At 36.0% G+C, this 23999-nt stretch overlaps 1 protein-coding gene across 9 annotated transcripts in view; it reads right to left on the bottom strand.

Moving 5' to 3' along the window:
* Positions 1-23999, bottom strand: part of DST (dystonin) — a 443403-nt gene that overhangs the window by 213506 nt on the left and 205898 nt on the right. For 6 of the 9 annotated variants that reach the window (XM_069487494.1, XM_069487495.1, XM_069487498.1 and 3 more), the window contains 3 exons: positions 10399-10488; positions 8012-8089; positions 6206-6298 (listed from right to left, as the gene is read on the bottom strand). In XM_069487494.1, the coding sequence (XP_069343595.1) occupies positions 6206-6298; positions 8012-8089; positions 10399-10488 (261 nt within the window). Of the gene's footprint in view, positions 1-6205; positions 6299-8011; positions 8090-9753; positions 9853-10398; positions 10489-23999 lie in introns of all 9 variants that reach the window. The other 3 variants (XM_069487492.1, XM_069487489.1, XM_069487491.1) reach the window with 1 other exon arrangement.

The following is a 23999-nucleotide window of genomic DNA, read 5'->3' on the forward strand; positions in this document are numbered from 1 at the left end:
AAATTAAAGCATGATTCAAGAATGTGGATAGCACAAAAAATAAAATCATAATAACCAAACCTAAGACTACAAATAAAATGCAACAAAAACTCTACAGCTTTCACATAAACTAATATAAAAATAACTTTTGTAAAAGACAAATTACAAAACTTCAGCTCTGTGTGAGCACCTGGAATAATTACACCTTAAACTCAGACCCCACATTTCACCTACCTCGTTTCCATTTGTGTCCTTGGAAACAGAGGACACATTAGCACAGAGAGAATGGCATCTCTTCTTTTTAAACTGAAAATGGTGTATTGCATGAGGGCAAAATCTCTCAGTGTTTTGCCTTTCTTGAACACTGCTATAACTTTTTGATGACTCTTCAGCAAACTCACTTTTTTCAAGTGATCTCTCTGTACCATAGTGAATAGAATGTAAGCTGGCTGCCTTTCGAAAAGAAAAAACATCAGTTTTTTCCTGGAATGTTATTTCTCTTGTGTTGACATCATCTAAATGTTTCTTCCTCCTTGCACAACATGGAGTGCTGTCTTTTTCTGTAATTCTTTCATCCACTTCACTAACTTTTACTGCTGTTTCACCGTCTTTAGCAGGAGAAATGTTCACATGGTAATAGCAACTGCTTGCAGCACTCGGCAGAAGTTTGTGTTTAACACTGTCAGCCACAACTTTAGTCTTCTCTTGCTGAATACTATCTTGCAGTCTGAGGTTTGGGGTAACGGATTCCTCCTGTACCAGTCCCCTGGATAAAAGAGCTGGCTGTTCTTTTGAAAGCTGAATGCTGCTCTTCTTCGTGCCTTCATTTTCATCGTTGGGCTCTACGGACTCTGTGTTACTTCCAATATTTTTGATCGGTTTTCTTCTGAAATATTTTCTTCCGGGAGAATATTCTTCAGGGCTCAAAGGAGTTTTGGCAGGATCTAAATACTGTTCTTCTTTCTCAGCTCTGACACATCCACAGACATTCCCCATCTGATCTGCAGGAGATCACAGCTCTACAAATTTGCTCATTTCAAAATCCAGGGCTTACTTAGATCTTCTCCATTAAGTTTGAAAACTCCACTCTGACCTCTAATGCCTCGCAGACTTTGTGACCATCCTCTTCAGTCTGAAGCCATTTTGCTTATGAGAAAGGCACACGCAAGAAATGCTGTGGCATCTTGCCCAGCCGGGTCCCTGTGTCTCATTAGACACTGTGGCTTATTTCTGGCCACCAATCCTCTTAGACAAACATTACTGTTCACTGTCAAATTACAACACTGATGAGCTTTCAAGGCAAACCCTTAGCTGTACTGTATGAGAAGATTATGACCCTCGCTTTAACTTTCTAACTGAAATGCAGACACACTACCAAAGTTTGCACTTAACCTTTGAAACTTGGTGATTCAATAAATCAGAGCAAACAGAAAGCAAATACCAGTCAGGTGAGACTTAGGAAAGTGCCTTTCAAACTTAGTTTCAAGGTGCCTTTCAAATTTACTTTCAGAGAGTCTCTACCCTCTACCAAATAATTTTTTTTCTTAAGAAACACCAACTAATTTTGGTACTTGCACACAAACAGTATGATTCAATAACAAGCCAATGGAGAGATAATAAATATTCAATCCTTCAAATAATCTAATAAAATTGTTTCTAAAATTAACGGTTTAAAATAGTTTGTAGTATTTTTTTTAAATTACGTAAATTTCCAAGTCATTGCCATTATCCAATTATTAGGACTTTCATATGAGCAAATAGATAAAATTTGTGATGAAACACTTAGCCAAAGGAAATATCCGTGCATTCTTATACATGAATTAAGGCAGTTAAACTTTATACATAACTTTTATAATTGTACCCTAGTTAAATATTATGCAGTTATACTAGGGCTCTATGGAAAAATAGTAAGTCAGCCTGAAACCTGATTAAGGTGTGCATATTTCTAACACTGAGTCATAGATATGATAAAAAGGAAATTAGTATGGCATTAAATGGACTTACACGTAAGCAGAAATCATGTGACTACTAGAAAAAATTAATAACTGCCTTTCTCCAAGTAGTCTTTATACTGATCAAAAGATGACACTCATCATATTTTGCTGAGTAAGAATATTCAATTAAATAGTCAATTTAGCACTGATGTTTCAGATGTTTGTCAGCAACAGACCCTGCCTTGTAAGGTTTACCTTAATCATTCAAAAAGAAAATTAAATATTCTCCAGTGGCAAAAACTGAACATCCTAGAAAACAAGATGGTAAAAATAAGGTCTTCGATTTGTTTTTTTTTAATTGACAAATAATAATTGCACATATTCATGTGGTACACAGTAATATTTTGATACATATGATGTACAGTGATCAGATCAGGATAAGTAGCATATCCATCATCTCACATATTTATCATTCCTTTGCAGTGGGAAATTTGATTTTCAATGTCTTCAAAGGCAATGGAACAGTATTCAAGAGAATTTAAAAGTATAATGGCTGATATTTGTGCTGACATGTTGGAAGGACAACCAGTGATTTGCATTCACCCTCTTCCCTCTAGCCCAGCCATGCTAAGCAGCTATCTCCATTTGCAGGCCATATACACTGCTCCCTCTCCCAGAAATGGCTCAACTTTAGTCTCTGCCTGGCAGCTGGCATTCATCTTGCAAAGCCTATCTCTAGTGTCTGTACAAATCTCCCTTATTCTCTAATGCCTTCCGAATCCTACACAAGGCTCCCTCCCCATACATTTCTATTTTTATATATACCACCAATGTTCATCATCCTAGATTATAGTTAATTTTGTGTAAATTCCTCCAATAAATAGAAAACATATATATTACCTTAGTATCTCTGGATCTAGCATATGGTGGAACTAATGATACAGGATTACTGTCATGGTAATGCCTACTTTCAGAAAGCCTAACTGAAAACAGATTCAACTTATGATGCCTATAACAAATATTTTTAAATAAAATAAATTGGTCTTCTGAATTGCCTTCATTATTTATGTAAAGTGTAGGGAAAAAAGCTCAGACACTCTACGTGGGAACGATTACCACTGTTATAAATATCCTTATATCTTGGAGTAAGATATTAGTTCTAATATTAAATTATCATAGTACTAAGAAAAGTTATTGCATTTAAATAAGAAGGAATATTTCCATTTTACTGAAACATAGATGTGTTCCATTTTAAAGAGACCTCAGTCTAATTTTCACTTTGGTGATAATTTATCAATCATAGCATCTTGTAATTCAAGCCCAAAAATACAATGGATTCTATAACATCATGCCACAGGATCATATTAGGAGAAAAACTTCTTTTGGTACTTTTGTGACTAGTTAGTTCTCCTTTCTCCTTGAAAGATGGCTGAACCCCAAAGGGCTCTCTTACTACATAAGTCTCTTTTGAATAAACTTTTGCCTTATTTTCTTCTAACAAAGCCCAGTGTGGTGGATCACACCTATAATCCCAGCACTTTGGGAGGCTGAGGTGGGAAGATCATTTGAGGTCAGGAGTTCAAGACTAGCCTGGGCAACATAGTGAAACCTCATCACTACAAAAGATAAAACAATTAGCCGGGTATGGTGGCACACGCTTGTAGTCCCAGCTACTTGAGACACTGAGGCAGGAGGATGGCCTAAGCCCAGGAGTTTAAGGCTGCAGTAAGATACTATACTCCAGCCTGGGTGGGTGACAGAGCAAGACAGAGCAAGATTCTATCTCTTAAAAAAAAAAAAAAAAATCCTCAAATATAGGAAATATATTTCTAAATACATTGCTTCTAATTCCTGACTCTCTACACTTGCACATTTCAATCTGTTATTTTCTAGCTTGCACATTTCAGTTTGTTTTCTTGTCTCTGCTCCCAGTACCTTGAGTCTCCAAGGTCTTCCTTCTAGGCAGAACATTAACCTGCACTCTGTCTTAAATTTCTCACAGTCTCTAGTGGAGTTTCATACTGCTCACTATTCCTTTCTGCTTGAAATTCTCTTCCCTTGGTTTCATCAATGCATTCTCCTGCTACGTCATCCATCTCTCCAAATGTTCGTTTTCTATCTTCTCAACAGAATCTCCTCCTATACCCATCATCATAGGCCTTCCCCAAATTTCTATTCCTTAGCTCCTGGCTCTTCTCCATTTGTGCTCTTCTGGATCCTCTGAAGATCCCTTCTTTCTGACAGAATCACTGACTACCCGTATAGCGCTGACTCCCAACTCTACTATCTGTACCTCTGACTGTCTCCAGCTGCTCAGCAGACAGATGTGCAGGATATCCCACCATCACATCAAACCCCTCCGGCCATGAGTTTCCCCCTTACCATCATCCCCATGTCTCCCAGAGGTCTACTGTTTTTTGATCTCCCAGGCTAAAAAATTTGGTTATTTATAACTAATACATCTCCTTCATCCTCTATGCCCTACATCTAAGTCCCTTTCTTTCTTCCTTCAAAATAGCAACTCTTGGATTCAATTTTTTCATTCCCAACTGCGTCTTGGACTTTATGACTCCACTCTGAGATCACCGCTTCAGGTTCCTAGCTTATCTCTCTAACTCTGGACTCTGCTCATTTCTATCTATTTTACTAGATTGATAGATTCTGTTTCCTAAAATACAATTTTTCAAGCTCAGAGTGGTAAAGTGACTTACCCGATGCCATCACAGCAATAAATGAAAGAGCCAAGACTAAAACTTAGTTCTGCCTCTCTCCAAAGCCTGGGTGCTTTCCACTGCCCCACCGTGGTCCTTAGTCTGACATTCCAAACTCAGACACACACTGCCCCACCAGCCCTGTGCTGATGAAGTGATTGGTTCTCTGCTCTGATAGGCCTCTGACTTTCCCATCGGGGGTTCCTGCAGTTTCAACCCTACTAAAAGCTCTGGGACCTGATCCATTTAGGGCTAATTAAAGGATCCTTGAAAAAGGCACTGAGGACCTCCACAAGCTATCAGTTTTTTGGCCAGTTCTACTTAGACTTTACCCAAATCTGATGACATGGTCTGGCTCTGTGCTCCATGCACAAATCCTTGCCTTGGTTTAGTGCTCAGTATCCTTGATCCCCTAAGGATGGATTCCTCCAGTAATGGGGACCCTCAGTCCTTTGGAGTCCTGACTTCCACTTACTGGCTCTCCCTGACATAAACAGCCCAGCTGAGTGGACATTCACCTATATAACTACTCTACAATCTGGCTACCTAACACCTTTCCTCTGCTTGCCTGGGTCTCCTCCACTTTCCTACTGCTGAAATTGTTCAGCTGCCTCTTCAGGCCCTAGAACCTACCTAGACTCTACTTCCTGTAGCTCCCTGCACTGTCAAATCTATCCTGTTCCCAAATGAGCCCCAGGTACATTATTTTCCACTGTTCCCCTACAAAACTTATATTTCAGCCAAATTTAAAACAAAGTCTTACTCCTCACAAGATTTGGTTCAAATTCCAGCTCCTTTCTGAAGCTGGCAAGGTATCTCCTGCTTCAAGGAGCGAGTGCAGAGTAATCAGTCAGTAAGAGGTACTGCATGCCTATTGCAGGTCAGGCTCTGTGCTGCACAGTACATTTCTTAAGCAGACCAGCAGTTAATAAACTAAAGCAAGTTCCGAAGTTAGGAGTCACCTTAAATCAAATGAGGGTGATTTTTTTAAATGCATCATTTCACAAAAACTAAATCAAAATCAGTCCTCTATCAGCACAGGTTTATTAGATAATAATTCATAGTCAATAAATTTGTACTTTCCTCAAATCTAGAGTGAGAAAGCACAGCTCTACACAAAACATGGATACTTTTCTTCTAATTCAGATCTCTTTATAATTTTACTGCCATCTAGTGTCTATCGAAGGAGAAAACGGTTGACATAGTTGAGAAACTGTATAAATAAAAACCATTCTACAGAAAGTCTGAGTCACAAAATCTTTACATATCTGTAACAGGTAATACTGTCCGATGAGCAAAAGAAATGTGTCTGCATTCAGTAAAAAGAAATCTCTGTCTTCCAACTCTGAGATTACAAACACTGTCCTTAAAATTCATTTAAATTCGGTAAGAACAGGAAAGGAGGAATTCACAAGCAGCATGTTACTTGAAAGAACGATTTAAATATATTGTTTCAGAAAAGAAGTCTGAAATTTTTTTTTCCCATAAGACATGAATGCATATCTTACCCTTCATATGAACCACCTGAAAACTAGCAATGAGAGACCAAAACAAGTGATAATTAAGAAATATTGGGCTTACCTGAAAGTGCAAAATTATTGTCCATATTAATCCCAAGGTCAATTTGGGATTTCCATCTGTTATGTCATCATTTCTAATGTTCACTAATTTCACCTGTTTTATATGTGAAGAAGAGATAAAACAAACTGTTTATCAAATCAGTAGATAAGTTATCTTTACCTACATAAAAGCAATTCTAAATTAAACAAAGAAAAAACGGAATGATTTAAATATCAGTAATACCCTAAATACTGTTTTACCCTTATCTTCAGTCATTTTAAATGATGAATTACAGGATAGCCACAAAGGAAAAACAGGTATTACTGTAGTTTTTTCTTTTAGAGTAAGTTTAAAGCAATCACTTGTCAAAACAAAAACAACTCAAGTGAGAAGTCCTAAATACTTGACATCTTATTATAAAATTAGAAATAACTTTGTCTTTTAAAAATAAGATTTATTTTACTCTTACATTAAGTAGAAAGCTGTCAGAACCATAAAATAATTTTAAAGATTTTTCTCACACATCCATCACAAAGTTTAAAAAAAAAAAACTAGCATTATTTTTCTATCAATTTACCATAAATAAATAAATAAGTCACTGGGCATTTGAAAAGCTGTTCAAATATTTTTTTAAAATATAATTCTCAGACATAAAGCTGATCAACTGTCAAACTGTATGTTCAGGTAAATAACTGCAAAGATGATCTCTGACATTTATGTCCTGGACAAAAGAGTTTAATATTATGAATTTACTGAGAATTATATACCATATTTAACATTTTACTTCCTGGACAAAACAATGGCAAAAACCATTTCAGACAAGGAGGCATAATTAATGATTAATCCTTCTGGAAACTTCCACTAGAAAGAATGATAATGAGGCAAACGCCAATAACATTTAAAATATTTAATCACTGAGAATTTGCTAGTATTTAATAACTAAAAGCATTTTCATATTTATGATAAAGTAAATGATGGGATAATAACAGCTAGTGTTTCCTTCTCCCCTTTCCTTTCTTTCTTTTTTTATACTCCATCAAAAAGCAAAACTGTTGCCACCTTTGATTTCTCACTGTTTTCAGTAATTTTCAACTCTTCTGCATTTCTTTACCTTCTTTTTTCTAATTTTTCTAATTTTCTAATTTTTAATTGAAAAATTACTAATATTTTGGTTTATGCCACCATAATACACAATGCCACCAGATCAAGATCATATCCAACATAGTGCTAATTCTTTTCCATAATTTCTCCTGAAACTTTAAGCTAACTTGGGATTATTGTCAGAAATGTTTTATTTTTCATTAAAAAATAAAACACCCATAAGTTATCCAATATTATCTAGTTATAAAAAAAATAAAATATTTTTTATCACTACTAAGTACTAAAAATGCTTACACTAAGTTAACAGTATTATATAAAATATTTTTATAAAAATAAAGTGTTTTTATATACTAAGTATAAAAAATAAAGTATTGCTTCCCCACAACCAAGAACGGTTCATTGGCATTCTTAACATTCTGTTGCTACTAAAATGTCACTAAATTCCTAGGCAAATGCATTCTGACTCAAACAGAAGGAAAATCAGCAGCTCTCATACAGATGGAAATGTAGCCACTTATAATTCCTCTGAGCTTACACCTACTATTAACTTCATTTTCTTGGAAGCAAATGTTTAAAAACATTTTTAAATATTTGCCTCACCAAAACACAAGCTTAATGATTATAATTCACAGCCAAATTTAACCTTGTCATTCCCTGACATGTTTCTATGTAGATATACTTAATCACATATGTTCATAGGATTACAGTCTTTGAAAAGCATCATACCTGGCGTCTTTTCAAATAGTCAAGTGCAATTTGTACATTCTGTAGTCTGTGAAAACGCATCCGACCTTTCTCTCTGGGCTAAGAATAGAAAAATGCAGGTATAAAAAACACCATAGTTTCTGATAGCACTGACCACGCTAATTTAAATATACTTTCTGCTCATCTTAATATATCAAAACAGTATTTACTATTTAGGTAAGGCTATAAAATTCTTCAAAAAGTTTTTAATTTCTTTGCCTTACCTGGGATTGAATTTAAATTACTAGGGATTTTTTCCAAACGTGTTTTTATTTAAACATATATTAATACTTTATTCCAAATGTCCATTTAAACCAAAGGAAAAAAGAAAATGTCATAGAACATACAGATTTTTTTTGTGTTTGCTAATATAACAATTCTGGCCTATAGTTTTTTAGCTATGGAGCCACAAAAATAACTAAATACTATTCCCCATTCTTAATAAACACTAACTATTAGCAAGAAGGTTTTTTATAATTATATATGGCATGTTAATGAAAATGAGGTAAAGTCGCATGCAGTTAGTATAAAAATCACCAAGAAGGAGAAAGAGAAGGTTTACTTAGCCATGATAGAGGAAGAGAGAAACACAATTGAAACCATATAGTATATGTTCCTCTTTATTCACAAAATTGGACTCTACAATAATCAGAAAGGACTCTCTACTAGTTTTACACTACTTGGGGATGGGCATGGTTATTTTCTCAGTGTCGGGAAAAGTGACAAACTAGAATCACTTTCCTTAATGCCGTTTCCCTTAAGAAACGTCCTAAGTCAGCAGAAGGAAAACAAAAGGAAACAGGGCTGAGAAATGTTTAACAAAAATACAAGGAATGGAGTTGAAATTTATCACATAACATCTTCCAAAGGGAAAAAAGAAAAAAGAAAATGGACAGCTTAGCTTCTTAAATATGAATAGGTTGCTGAAGCCCAAGCGCCATAATAAAACAGACAGCACACCACAGGAGGGAGAGTAAGTTTTCTATAACAAATAGAAACGATGTTGATAAATTCACCCACCGGATCCAACAAAAGCACAATTTTCAATGAAATCAGGGGGCACTAGGCATGTAGAAGACAAAATAAGGACATCTGCCTTGCAAAGGTGGGCTGCAGTCAAGTAAGAGTCACGGAGATTAAATAGCTCTGTGAGTTTTATCAGGACACTAGATTTTAAATCTTTCTCCCTTCTCAATACCATGAGACGTATTAAATAGTTAAAAAAAAAAAGTCCATCAAATACTTATTGCCAATAGGTATGATTTAAAGCAGAAACTTAAATACTAAATAAAATTTCCCTAAGTCCTTCAAAAAAAAAAGCAATAAATAGTTGTCCTATTTAAAATATCAATTCCAGAAGTGGAACAAATTCACACAAAATTAGCAGACTAGTTGTAAGATTTTTCCCTATTTATATACAACATATATAAAATCATTTAGCAAAAATTCCATCCATAAAATTTAGGCAAATATGTCCAATTACCATGCAGTGCACAGTAATGTAGAAATGATTCAATTGTTTTCATTCTCTGAAAATAAATTTAAAGAAAAAATATTTCCTTTGTCCTATTTTTTGGTACACACATGTCTGCCTCACTCTGGGTTTTCGTCCTTTCTATACTTTTCTCAAAAGGAGCCTGAACCTGGGAGTTACTTCTCTTGTCAGGTTAGCGCTCACCACACTGGAACGGCTAGGTTAGTCGAGTTACGGGGGCGACACCTACCCCCTTATCCTCATCCTCCACATCCTCATGCTGTTCATATTCGCATGCTTCTGTTGCACTCACCAATCGTAAGGTCTTCAAAAAATCTCGCTCCCTTGGCTAATGAATATAACAGACAGAAGATAGGACAGCAAAGACACAAGACAGACCAGAAATGAAAAGAAGAGCATGAACAGAACATAATGAAGGAGAACAGGTAACCAAGAAGGGGAGGTCATGTTCACAAAAAAGGAAATGACACCTGAGGAATGGGTTAGACCATTTTTCAGAAAGTGACATTTATTTCCTTGCTATTTGTGAGTCTTTTAATACGTGGTTGGTTAAATTATGCATTCAATTTCTGCTAAGCAAAAAAAAAAAAAAAAAAGCCACCAAAGATAAAAAAAGAAGCAAGAACAAAAATAGTATTTTAATTATAGAACTGATTATTTAAGCTAAGTAATCAAAGTGTTTCAATCTCTCAAATTCATATCATTTGAAATCTGAAAATGTTTAGGAATCTAACCAGAACTGTTTCTCAGGCAGAATTCACAGCTCAAAGGAGGAATGTTGCACAAATCTGAACAGTCTGTGTTGAAAACACACTGGTCATATACAGAAAAGATTGCATGTTCTTCAAAATAAAAGAAGAAATTTAAAACTTACCAAGGTATCTCCTGAAAGAACCTCTAAAAGAGAAATTAAATTGTGTCCATCCCTTAAGTCTTCATAGAGATCATTCACATGTTTTCGAACCTAGGTAGAGAAAAGCAAAACTTTTGGTTCTAGAACTCAGAATCATCCTTAACGTTCTTAAACACAAAAGAGGGCAAATAGAAACCATTCCTCATATGGTGTTCAGTCATGCAGCTATTTTTTTATTTTTTACTCTCTTATTACTTAAAAACTAAATTTAAACTTAAAAACTAAAACAGTGAATTTCAGAGTAATAATTCAAAAAGACAATTAGAACTATTACAATTTTAACACACTAGAAGTTTAGACTACTATGTGGGGTTACGATTTTTTAAATACAAGCCATGCCCTGATTTTATTCACGATTCCTGCTATAGCAACCAGAGCTACTTTAACAAGAGGTTAAGGTTTTTACCCCCCAGTTGGTCTACCTACTCTTTAGCCCACAACAGAATCAAATATGTACAGACACACACTCTACATTTTAAAAATTCATAGATGTAAGCTGGGCAAAGGGGTACATGAGACTCTATGTAGTATTTTTTGCCATTTCCTGTGAGCCTACAACTATTTTCAAAAAAAAAGTTTTAAAAAAATCTATGCATGTCAGGTGAGAAGGCCACTGTCCAAACCCTCATCTGCACAACATAAATTTTCTTATGGTAGAGGGTTTTCAAAACTAAATAACACTAGCACAAAATTAACACTCAACCTATAATAGCTTCCCCCATCCCAAAGGCCTGATTTAAGCCTGTGATTTTAGGACTCAAACCACCAATGATTTCCTAACTTTGTCCAGTCTGCCAAGTAGGGACAGCTCCTATAACTAGTGGGCCCACTACAAGGTTTGTGCTCAACAGACAAATGTCAAAGCAGGTTATTAAGATGGCTGCTCCACAGTGGGCTGGCCCATTTCCATTTTCTCACCTTGTAGGATTCTGGGCTGCTCCAATGAAAGGAGCTAAAGAAGTGGTCCAGAAAGAGGCAGGAAACAGAATCCCACCTACTTAACCCACAGCACAAGCCCTGCATGTTTGCCAATCTTTGGAGTAAACTATGAAGGTCTTGCAAATCTTACATGGTAAGTCTCTCATTCCCAAAAAGCAGTTTAAATGCCATTAAACTTTATTATCTTAGTTGACTAAGATATATATATATATATCTCCAGTGTTCTGGGACTTTTTACCTAAGTCACAAAAACTTTTCATATTCAATTGTTGATCTAGGCATCATTAGCCACAAATAACATAAGTATTAAACTTAGGCTCAATAGCTCTACCACAAAGTAACTGTTAATGTCAATAGTACCTATACCTACAAAATGGCCAGCAAAACTGAAAGAGAGTCAAATTATTATGCTTTTAACCAAATCTCCATCTTCACAAACTGATATTTTATTTTGATTTCCTTATTCCCAAGGAATGTCAATTGAATTTCTGGTGTCACAAGATTATACCACAGTAAGAAAAAGTTCAAAAATACTTCATTTCTTTTAAAAAAATTATAACACATTTTAGGCAATCCTTGTTTAGAAAATCTATAAATATCCAAATAGGCTATAAAGGAATTATCCATTCCATTAGAGTATTTACCTTGGGATATCATGAAATGACAATCCTCTCAAATTCTCAATTATATTTCAGAGATAAACCAATTTTCAAGGATCTTTTCAGGAACATATGTACTACATGTATGACATAATACACATGGAGATAAGCACTTAGTGAAATGAGTACGAACACTATAATTTTCTACTCACATATTAGAACACTATAAGAATTTACCCAATCGCATCCTGAGGCACAAACTTGAATTCATAAGGCTAAGACTGACTTAAAAACAAGGCAGAAAAGCTAAGCTTGCAAATGTCCAACACATTAATGCATCTAAATCTATAGGTACTTCTTAGTATATTTCCAGTGTCACCAGAAAGCAGCCTAACTCTAAAAGAGCCTGAACAAGAACACTAAGACATCGTGTTTATATAAACAATATTATACAGCTCGTGATCCTCAGCCTGCTGCTTAATCTCTCAAAATAAATGACTTTATTGTGCAGGTCTGACATCCTCAGCACACAGAAGGGCAGTGGAATCCAAGCACATGATCAGAATGGGGCCTCCCAGGACAGTGACTAACACACAGTGCTGAGAACTCTGTGCTCTCTGGTTCACTATGCCCTCACCCTGCCAAACTCACACTTCACTCCATACTCTACTTCCTATGTCTTTCTCACTGCAGGACAGTTAAAGATGGGGTGTGATTCTGAACACTTATTTCATAGGAAGGCAATTTCACAACCTGCCTTGCCAGATTGAACCAAACCCTCTACGTCAGGGAAACTTTCCAAAACCAGCTGTCATTTAACACCATGATATTTATGTGACAATAAAGAAAAATTAAATTAGGCATGTTTAGAGGAGAATAATAATATTATGCCACGCAAAACCAAATTAGGAAGGGAGCAAATCTGTGATAAGGGGAAAAGAATTAGGAGACCTGCATTTCAGGCCTGCTTCTGCCTCAGCCTCATGAACTTGAACCAACCACCTAAACTCTCTAGGCCTCAGTTTTCACATCTGCAAAATAAAAGTTTGCAAACAGAAGCTTTCTAATCCAATCTAAAGAACAAAAATCTATGATCTGAAAATAAAATTATCCTTAAAAAAAAATCAATGACCTACCAACTTAGAAAATGTGTAAAATGAAAAGCTACTGTTAAGACTTGTGGCTAAATATCTTAAGAACTTTAGAAGAAAATTCAGTTGACTAATTTAACTTCTATAATGCCTGAAAAAGTCCTTAAGCATTGGCTACCACGTAATACTGCCTGCTTTTCCTGTCTCAGGTGATTATTCTGAAGGTCCACAGAAATAATGTATATGGAAAATGTTCTACAAATATAAGATATTATCATCTCTATCATTCTTTGAAAAGAAAATGTCACCATTAACAATAATAAACAAAAATATACACACCATGAGTTATTACGAGATCCCTGATCCTGCGCTAAGTGCTTTATAATATTGGCTCAGTTTCCTCACCACAAACAGAATAAAAGAGAATGTTTATCAAAAATTTAAAATCAACATTATGGGGAAGAGGTGGTAGTGAATGAACTGAGGGGAAAAAATGGGGTTCTAGAATAATATCTGATCAAGTGAGCACTTCAAGGGAAAGAAAAGAAGGGAAAGTAAACAGTTAAGCCTACATAAAAAACCTTTTATGTTATTCCAAGCCTGAGTCATAGCCATTTGGCCTGGTAACTATCCTTCACAAATGACTGTACTGCCAATAGTCTTAACCTTCCATTTTCAATTTTTAATAAAACATTCCTTCTTCTCTTTTTTTGGATATTTTCTCCCTGTGGGACAAAAAACTGTCAGAATAAATAGTGCTAGCGGAAGTGGCAAGCAAAGTAAAAGCACTATGAGACACACTGGGATTAAATTATATAACTTGAATTACATAACAAGGGTGAAACAGCATTTTTGTGTTTCACACAATTCTTACAGAATTTTGCAGCGCTTTTTAAAAAGGTGTGTACAGCATTGCAGCTACAGTTTACCCCTAGGGGGCGCTAATCTTTTGCTTAAGAGAATATGCTAATGAAGAAAAATAAATAGACGAAAACATTCTGTGAGCAACAAAAATTCTAAACAAGGTACTCCTGATGATATAGACAATATTTTAAATTTATTTTGGAGAGAGAACAGAGTAGACCATGCATGCCAGATCTGTATTATCCAAATGGCTTAACTGATAAAAAATACTACACCAAAAATTTCAATTTGTTAACCTACAATTGTTTGGTTTTATGTAGACTAAATCAAATTCAACTTTGAAGAAAAGAGGATCATCCTATAGCTGCTTACTTAATGTTTAAACATCCTTTTTCACAAGTCTGACATTGTAGTGGTTGATGTTTATCTATACAAATTCCACAAAAATTCTACTTCCCATATTTAAATATATTGCTATCTATCATTTGGCTGTAGTTCAATTCAGGCCACTAAATATTTACTGAGCATACATCATATACCAGAGTATCCTTTAACTTCTAAGGACACAAAGATGAATAATAAGAGTACCACCTCTTGAAGCCTACAATCTGAAATGATAGAAATTTAGGGAGGAAATTTCAATATAAAGTGAATACACTCAGAGCATGCTCAGGAAGCTGTGAAGAGCTTTAATCCAGTTTGGGGTCCTCCCAGCAAAGATGGGAATATTCCAGGTGAAGAGAAGAGCAAGAACAAAGGAAAAAGGCAAGGACACACAAAATTGTATGTTCCAAGAAGGAAAGCAGTCGTGAAATCAATGAAGTATGTTGTGGAAGATAAGGCCAGAAAGGTAGGCCAGGAGATATGGTGGCTTTATATGCCAGGTTAAGAAGCTTGGACTTTTCCTAGGCAGAGAAAAACCATTAAAGGTTTTTAAACGGAATGTGGACATAATATCGCTGATCAATATAAAAGCACTCTTGTAAACTATTATCTTAAACACAAATCACAGGTAAAGCTGAGGGCCCAATGTGTGCACAATAATGAAGGAAAGGTCCCTCAAGAAAAAGCAAACTATAGTAGACATTAAATCAATGAACTTCAGGAAAAATGCATGCATCCTAGCATAGCAGCAGAGAGCAGAACATCAGCCACATAAAGGATTCACAGTCCTCTCTTAAAGAAGTTCTACTTCTAAAGGATACAGTATTCTGGGAAACAATTAGCTATCTTTAGGAACGTAAATAATGCAAGAAGGCTAGTGCCAAATGAGAGTGCCTCACTGCCTTACACTAACTGGGTAAAGAGAAGGGAACAGTCTGCTGTAGTGAAAACTATGAATTAAAATGTTTTTCAATGCAATTTTTCAGTTCAAACAAACATGTTCATGAAAAATAAGCTGTCAGCTTCTCCTGGGAGAGCTCCTTAGATGGTCTACTTGAAAAAATAAAATTTACATATGTATCAATATATTATATCCATTATTGATAAGAAAATTGATGCTTTTAAAATACACAGAAATGCTTAAAAACAACGTATTCTCGTAGGTAGCTGCCTTATCTGATCAGTTTTATTACAAATTTATTTCAGTACTACTTCTTTAAGAATTGTGAAAGAATAAAACTAGAATTCAGATTCTACCTAAATTTACCATAAATTTTAAATTGGTGCAGTTAAGTATAATGGGGAAATATCTTTATTTGGTATAGTGAAAAGATGGTATAGCTTTCTTTAGGCACTTTGTTAAGTCAGCATTAAGGTCACGTAATTCACCTTTTTTTGGTAAACTATAAATAAAGATGTTTGACATACATCTTAAAGCACCAATGAATAAAATAATGAAGAGTTTTAAACAAATCCATGTTGGCACTAGGCAGTACAAATAATCTGTCTACTTCATAAGATTAGTTCTTTGACAATGAATGTTTCTCTTTTAAGCTTTCGGGTTGATAATTTATAATCAATTAAAAAGCAAAACCAAAAATGTCTTTTCTAGTCTCTTACCACAAGGTGGAATGATAGGTAGTTAAAAAAAACAAAAGCATTTATATTTCTGATAAACACCTAAGATTTGGGGTATTTTAGTCACTGTTTCATCTAGGCATTTTTAATACAGTTTCACTATAGTTTTAGCAACCTTTTTAAAAGGCTATTTCAATTTAAAATTTTTTTTTAAAGTGTGTAACTCTTTACTATAACAGCTTGTTTGGGGTTTGGGTTGGATGGTCTGCTTTGGTTTGGGCTTGAGTCTTCTATCTTTCCTTCCAGCTCTTCCCTTTTATCAACAGGAAAACAGACAGAAATCTATTTTTTCTCATGTTTTCCCCTCACCCTGCAGATCTTTCATCTCTTGCATAGTTGTACATATCTTGGTGCAGAACAATTATATTGTAACTAAAAGGGAGAAATAAATTCAGAAATCAATATACTCTGCATAGTTAATACTACTTCTGGTATCTGTCCAGTTTCTTAAAGTTAGTTTTATTAAAAAGTTGTACCCTAGAGTAGTGGTCCCCAACCTTTTTGGCATCAGGGACTGGTTTCATGGACGACAATTTTTCCACAGACTGGGGCAGTGGGAGATGGTTTTGGGATGATTCAAGCGCATTTCATTTATTGTGCAGTCAAACCTCTCTGCTAATGATAATCTGTATTTGCAGCCGCTCCCCAGCGCCAGCATCACCGCTTCAGCTCCACCTCAGATCAGGCATCAGATTCTCACAAGGAGCATGCAACCAGGATCCCTCACGTGCACAGTTTACGGTAGGTTCGCACTCCTATGAGAATCTAATGCCCCTGCTGATCTGACAGGAGGCAGAGCTTATGCAGTGATGCAAGTGATGGGGAGCAGCTGTAAATACAGATGAAGCTTGGCGGCTCACTGCCTGCCCCGCCCGCCCACTGTTAACCTCCTGCTGTGCCGCCCAGTTCCTAACAGGCCACGGACTGGTACCAGTCCAGTCCACAGCCCAGGGGTTGAGGGCCGCAGTTCTAAACAACCTCCATACGAAAAAAGGCAAATAAATGAGCACTGGTTTGTAAAGGCATTAGCATTATCCACTCCATTTATGAGAAAGAGAAGAACGGCTAATAAATATTACTGTGCAGTCTTCTTAAAAGAGGGGGAGGTATTTTAGGTAACACCAAGGATGTTTCTGTCTAGTATTCTGTCACTAAAGGTAAAACTAAGCAATGTTTGGCAGGAGAATATGGATATAACCTTTTAAAAGTTTTTCAAATATCCTTCTACTTCATTTCTTACATAAATCTTTCTTTAAACCATTTATCATGTCAAAAAATCATGGTAAGTGCTACTATATCAAGACCAGTTTTTAACAATAGCATAAGGAAAAGTGGAGGAACCAATCAGTGGCATTGTTAAGCTCACCCCTTTCCTATTCCTCCCGATTTCTCACAATTTGAGTACCCTACACACACAAAAAAAGCTAGGGAAGCAGGGGTCATAATCACTCAACTAATGGGTAATTAATAAGCTACTCAATGGAACAAAATTTTGATATAAATGGATATCTGTGACCATAGTAATATAATGAGACAAATAACGACAAGTAACTAGAATGCTATAATAATAGCTAAGAACTACACAGCTCATATATGGCACGTCTTAAAAAATATAACTAGTGTGTCTAACAGTGCGTTTAACCCAGGTAGTCCATAACTACAGCATCACAGTCCTGCCCTTTACCACTGTTTTAAACAGACTCCACCATATTTTCAAATTCCAACTTTTACTAAAAAAGTTTGGAAACAGAACTGTGAGTATTTTTTGATAAAAATCATGTAGAAGTTATCTTAAAGAATTTTTAATTAGTTTTAAGTTATATTCATGACCAAAATTCACAACTAGTTCAAAAAAAATGCGTATTTCTTCAATAAATGCCCCACTCAATGACTCTCTGGTAATGTTACATCAAATTCATAAATCAGGTTCAAATTAATTGTTATAAATTAGAGATGCATTCGGGTAAATCCATACAGTTCTTTGAGGAGAAAGACAGCTCCTGGGATACAGCAACCTTTCAGTCATTTGCCTCTCAGTGCAAGGTGATTTTATCAGACTGACTTTCCTGTTTACAGTTACCTATCATCGGTTTCAAAGAAATCTTAGTCATAGTTGGCAGTCAGAGGGAATAACTTGCAGGGGAGAGGCACTGCAGCGTAGGGCATGGTATGATTCCAGAGTGAAAGGCAGCCTGAGGACCCTGGGCAGCCGGTGAGTGGCGAAGAGTCCAGGAAAGGAATACAGGGAAGTGGCAAATAAAAATTTCAACTACTTTGCAATTCTGATTAAAGTGCTGGTTGTGGCAACTGCCCTGAATACTTCTGAGCTGAATCATCTCTTCCAGGGCTTTTGTCCAGTGAGCTACAGGTTGTCAGTGCCTGACCTGTTACACAGAGATTCAACAATTAAATGGATCCTTGCCCCAAATAAGAACTGTTTTCTCTCCTTCTGGCACCATTTAAAACACCGAGCTTTTACAACATAGTTGTTTATAGAAAAAAAAAAAAAATAGCTACAATCTCAGCGCGTGCGTGCACACACACACACACACACACACACACAAGTCAAGGAACCACCTAAGCCCTCAAAAATTAACTTCCTCTACTTCCTGGGTGATGTCTAACATGGCTCGGTCTATCCTCAACCAGTGAGCCACTTGCTGGAACGGTTATAAATGAGTCAGGCTATAGGCTCAGAAGGACGCGAGGTCCTCAGAGAGAGATGTGTGCTAGGCAAGCAATGGAATCCGCTGCAGGAAAAGTGTAGCTGGGGAGAGCAGATATCTTCTGGTCATACCATCATGGGCACTTCCTGGTGTCCCTTTCAGAGTTTTATTTGCCGGGGTGAGAAGAACACCATGGGTAGGCATGACACAAGTGGTTGCTTCATCTATTTTAAAGTTTCAAGGACTGTAAAACATAGAGGTCTCTCAGCAGCAAATTTTATAGTTTTAAGGCCTTTATGATATCCTGATACTCTCTGACACTTTATATGCAAACCAATTCACTCTTCTTTAAACATAAGCCCATTTCCTCAAGTCCTTACAAATAAACAACTGAGAACAACTGGTTGCATCCCCTTCACTAACCTTTGAAAAAAACCAGGATTATGATCAAGACAACTGTCACAGGGAAAGGAACGCCAAAACTATTTTTAAAGACACCCCCAGATGATGAGATTCCACTGCCTCTGCTATGATCCATTCTGACGCTTCACGCCTCTTCCCTGTCAAAGAGCGTTTCCTTAAGTGCAGACAACACTCCAGGTCCCTAGTACCAAGATTCATATTTTTCTAAAATGAAACCACTGAAAATTCTATCTGGAGAACTGATATGCTTCCCAGATAAAGCAGGTTTATTATTTTAGTTACCTAATTCTTTTAAATACTTAATAAAAATTTCACAGATGCTATATACACTTTCGTCAAACTCCAAATCTCTGCAACTGCAAAACTGCAAAACTCTACAAAAGATATATTCTTTCTGTAGGATTAAAACTTTCAAACTAATCACTTCCTAAAAGACATTATAATTTTGCCAAATTTCCAGACTCCAGTCTGTTAGGTAGACAATGAGGGATTCCCGGTCTCCTAGGGACTAAAGTGGGTGCTGCTGTGATTCACCCCCTGGCAAACGGGCTTTCAGAGAAGCTCATGAGAGATCTGCATGTGCAGTAAGACTCAGGTCATATATCTCCCAACTGTCTAATCAAAGTGATTCCATGGTGACATCTGAACCACGAGGGAGGTCCCTATCCAAGCCCTCTTCCTAGGAATCCCATCAAATAACCAGGAAAGATTAACCACCCCAGAAGAGAAACGATTAAAAGTCCTCATCAGGCCCAGAGAATTTTGATGTATTTTTCTGAATTCAACTCCAAAAGATTACCTAAGAGACTTTACCTGCATAATAAGACAATCTTTGTTCACAGTGAAGTTCTGTCCCTCACCTTCTAGCCACCTTCCTCAGAGCTCAGAGGAACTTTGCCCCAGACCATTGTTCTCTGGGCTTATTCATCTCCCATGAAAATCATTTACTACCCTTCTAAAATTTTCCACAGCCCCCCACTTCCCTCTCCCCTATGGTTGAGGGTATACAATCCTCAACCATCTGGCCCTTCTTAGAGTCACATTTGCAGGACTCCCATGTCCATATAGAGGTAGATAAATTTATATGCCCTTTTTCTCCTATTGATCTGTCTATTGTAGACGCTTCAGTAAACCTTCAGAGAGGACAGAAGTGAAGCTTCCCCTATACCCCTACATTCCTTACCCATCTAAATTAGTCTGATAAATGACTGACAGGAAGAGATTCAGATAAATCAAATTTCTAGATTTAGTGATGAATCTTAAAAGAGAATGTTTTTACTAAAAATAGATATCTAGATCAATGGGACAGAATAGAGAGTCCAGAAACAGACACATATATTTACAGACAACTGGTTTTTAACAAAAGAACAAAGTCAGTTCAGGGGGAAAAGGATAGTTTTTTCAACAGATGATGCTAGGAAATTGAATATTCCCATGCAAAAGCATTCGTTTGAATCTTTTCCACAAAACGCATCATAGACTTAGATGTAATAGCTAGAACTATATAATTATAAGATAAAATCATAGCAGTAAATCTTTGTGACCTTGGGTCAGGCAAAGATTTCTTATATACGACACCAAAAGCATATGTGACAAAAGAAAACTGAATAATAAGAGCGTTTAAACCCAATTTTAAAATAGGCAAAGATATAAACAAAAATTTCACCAAAGAATGTACACAAATAGTCAATGAGTACATGAAAACATGCTCAGCATTATTGGTCACCAGAGAAATACAAATAAAAATTACAGTGAAATAGCACTTCACACCTACTAGGATAGCTAGAATCAAAGACAGACAATGACAAATGTCAGCAAGAATGTAAAGAAATTGGAACACTTGCACATTGCTAGAGGAAATGTGAAATGATGCAACCACTTTGGAAAACAGTTTCACAGTTTCTTAAAATACTAGTTTGAGACCAGCCTGAGCAAGAGCAAGACCCCGTCTCTACAAAAAATAGAAAGAAAATTAGCTGGACAACTAAAAATATATAGAAAAAATTAGCCGGGCATGGTGGCTCATGCCTGTAGTCCCAGCTACTCAGGAGGTTGAAACAAAAGGATTGCTTGAGCCCAGGAGTTTGAGGTGGCTGTGAGCTAGGCTGACGCCATGGCACTCTAGCCCAAGCAACAGAGCGAGACTCTGTCTCCAAAAAAAAAAAAAAAAAAAGTTAAACTAGATTTACAATATGACTTGAAACTTTTACTTCTAGGTAAACACCCAAAAGAAATGAAAACATATGTCTACACAAAGACTTGTACATTTATGTTTAGAGCAGCATTGTTCATAAGAGCCAACAAGTGGAAACAACCCAAATGTCCATCAACTGCTAAGCAGATAAACAAAATGTGATCTATCTACAGAAAGGAATACTACTTGACAATAAAAAGGAACGAAGATACATACTAAAACATGGATGAACCTCAAAAACATGCTAAGTGGAAGAAGCCAGACACAAATGAACACATATTACATGATTCTATTTATGTGACATATCCAGAAAAAACAAATCTATTGATACAGAAAGTTTATCAGTGGTAGGCTGGGAGTCGGGGGGAGCAAATGGGTACAAGTTTTCTTTTGGAGTTGATGGAAAAACTCTAAAATTAAACTACGTTAATGGCTGCACAATTCTATAAAGTTACTAAAAATTGTTCAATTATATGTGTAAAACATGAATTTTATGGTAAGGAAATTAAATCTCAATAAAGCTGTTTTTAAAAAATATTTTGGGCTGGGCGCAGTGACTTGCTTCTGTAATACTAGCACTTTGGGAGGCCAAGGCAGAAGGATTGCTTGAGGCCAGGAGTCCGAGACCACCTTAAGCAAGAGAAAGACTCCGTCTCTACAAAAAATAGAAAAATTAGCCGGGCATGGTGGTACACACCTGTGGTCTCAGCTTTTCGGGAGGCTGAGGCAGGAGGATCACGTGAGCCCAAGAGTTTGAGGTTGCAATGAGCTAGGATGACACCACCACATTCTAGTCTGGGTGACAGAGTGAGACCCTATCTCAAAAAAAAATAAAAATAAAAATAAAAAATATTTTAATCACGCTCCTTTTGAGAGCAATGTTTGCACAGAAGATATGTTTATATCCATCACAATTCAATAAGAATTAATAACAGTGCCCAGAATATAGGACAGGATGTCAGACTGTTCTGATATGGGTCAGTACACGCAACTGAAATACATTTAAAAGGATGAATGATTTATATGTATTGAAAAATTGTCTCAAAGATTATCAGTGAACAAATAGGCAAAAGGACTGACCCTAACACTAACAAATACAGAAAAGCTGTCAATCTAGACCACTTATAAAACCTTTAATCTATACCAAAAAGGAAGTATACATTAAGAGAGCAAAAAGCAAATGGAAAAGCCACGTGTAAAAGGTTGCCCAAGTGATCCAGTTAGGAACAGATCTAATGTGAGTGACAGAGGAAACATTTCCTCAGTTTTACATCAGCATAGACTGCAACCTCAACACTTACTTACTGAACTCTTACTTAAAGTGACATTTGGAATGACTATCACTCATGGCCACATCTTGACTCAAAGAGGATTACCACAGAAATAAAAATTTGCGTAAGTAGTAAAGCAATATACTGAATTGGCCTTTTCAAATACCTTTTGGTTAAATAAATCAAAGAGGCAAGTTCATTCAGAAAAGTAGCTATGGTAGAAAATTACATTCATAGAACCGTAACTAGTTTTACATACGGGAAAGGAAAGCTGTCTTCATAAAAGATTCAGGGGAAACATAAAAGGCCATTCCCTTTTTACTGTTTAAGTGAATATACACAAAACTTATCCTAAGACAGGGGTCAGAAAACTTTTTTAATAAAAGCCCAGATAGTAAATATCTTGGGCTTTGAGGACCATAAAATTTAATAATACATAAATGAATAAGTGTGGCTGAGTTTAATACAATTTTATTTATGAACATTGAATTTTGGATTTCATATAATTTTCATGTGACACAAAATATTCTTCTTTTGATTTGTTTTCAGTTATTTAAAAATGTAAAAAATACGCTTAGTTCACAGACTGTACCAAAATACAGACTGTGACTAGATTTGGCCCACAGGCCATAGTTGGCAGCCCCCTGCCCCAAGACTCCTTGGCTACAATGCAAATACCCTGAGGAGGAGTAGCACATTAGTCATTATCAGTCCTTAACTCCTTTAAAGGGGATGAATTATGCAATTGCCTTCCTTGCTGTGGCAAATTAAGAGTGGAAAAGACTAAGTTTTTACAAAATAGCATTATTTTGTTCTTTTTTGTTAGTAAAAGTAATACATGTTCTTTGTAGAAAAAAGTAGTTAAGACTAAAGGAATTATCCTACAATGCAGGCAGGCGAAAACACTGTAAAGGTAAGTAAATAGGTAAATTGCAATATGTGCAAAGGTAGGGAGGTGAAAGGTAGAAGATAATACAAATAGAGTTGAGATCATAATGTAGATTATGATCTAGTTCTATTATTAAGAACTTTTGCCTATGTTCTTATTGTATAGCTCAGAATAGTTGGCAAACTTTCATTCAATTCATTTCCTGTCCTCAACTCAATAATCTTAACAGTTTCAAATGTAAAAACTGAAACAGAACATGTTAGATAAAGAAAATTACAATTAAAAAAATCTTATCACATGAGAATAAAATAAAGGAAATGGAACTATTTGGTTGACAAATAAAAAAAAGTGGAAGAGTGGGGAACAAAATAGTTTCTTCAGATATTCAAGAGCCGCCATACATGTCTTGTATCATTCTGGCAGCTGGCCCAAGATAAGTGAGTGGAAGTTATAGTACGCAAATTTTAGACAATGAAAGAAATAACTCAGTTACAATTCAAGTGAACCAAAAGGATAAGTTGTCCATAAATTAGAAAATCAATGACCCGTTAAAAAGGGCTGTGAGAAAACATTTCTGCAATAACCAGCAAACTAACTAGATCTA

This window comes from Eulemur rufifrons, chromosome 15, assembly GCF_041146395.1.
Source record: "Eulemur rufifrons isolate Redbay chromosome 15, OSU_ERuf_1, whole genome shotgun sequence".
In the NCBI taxonomy this organism is placed as follows: Eukaryota; Metazoa; Chordata; class Mammalia; order Primates; family Lemuridae; genus Eulemur; species Eulemur rufifrons.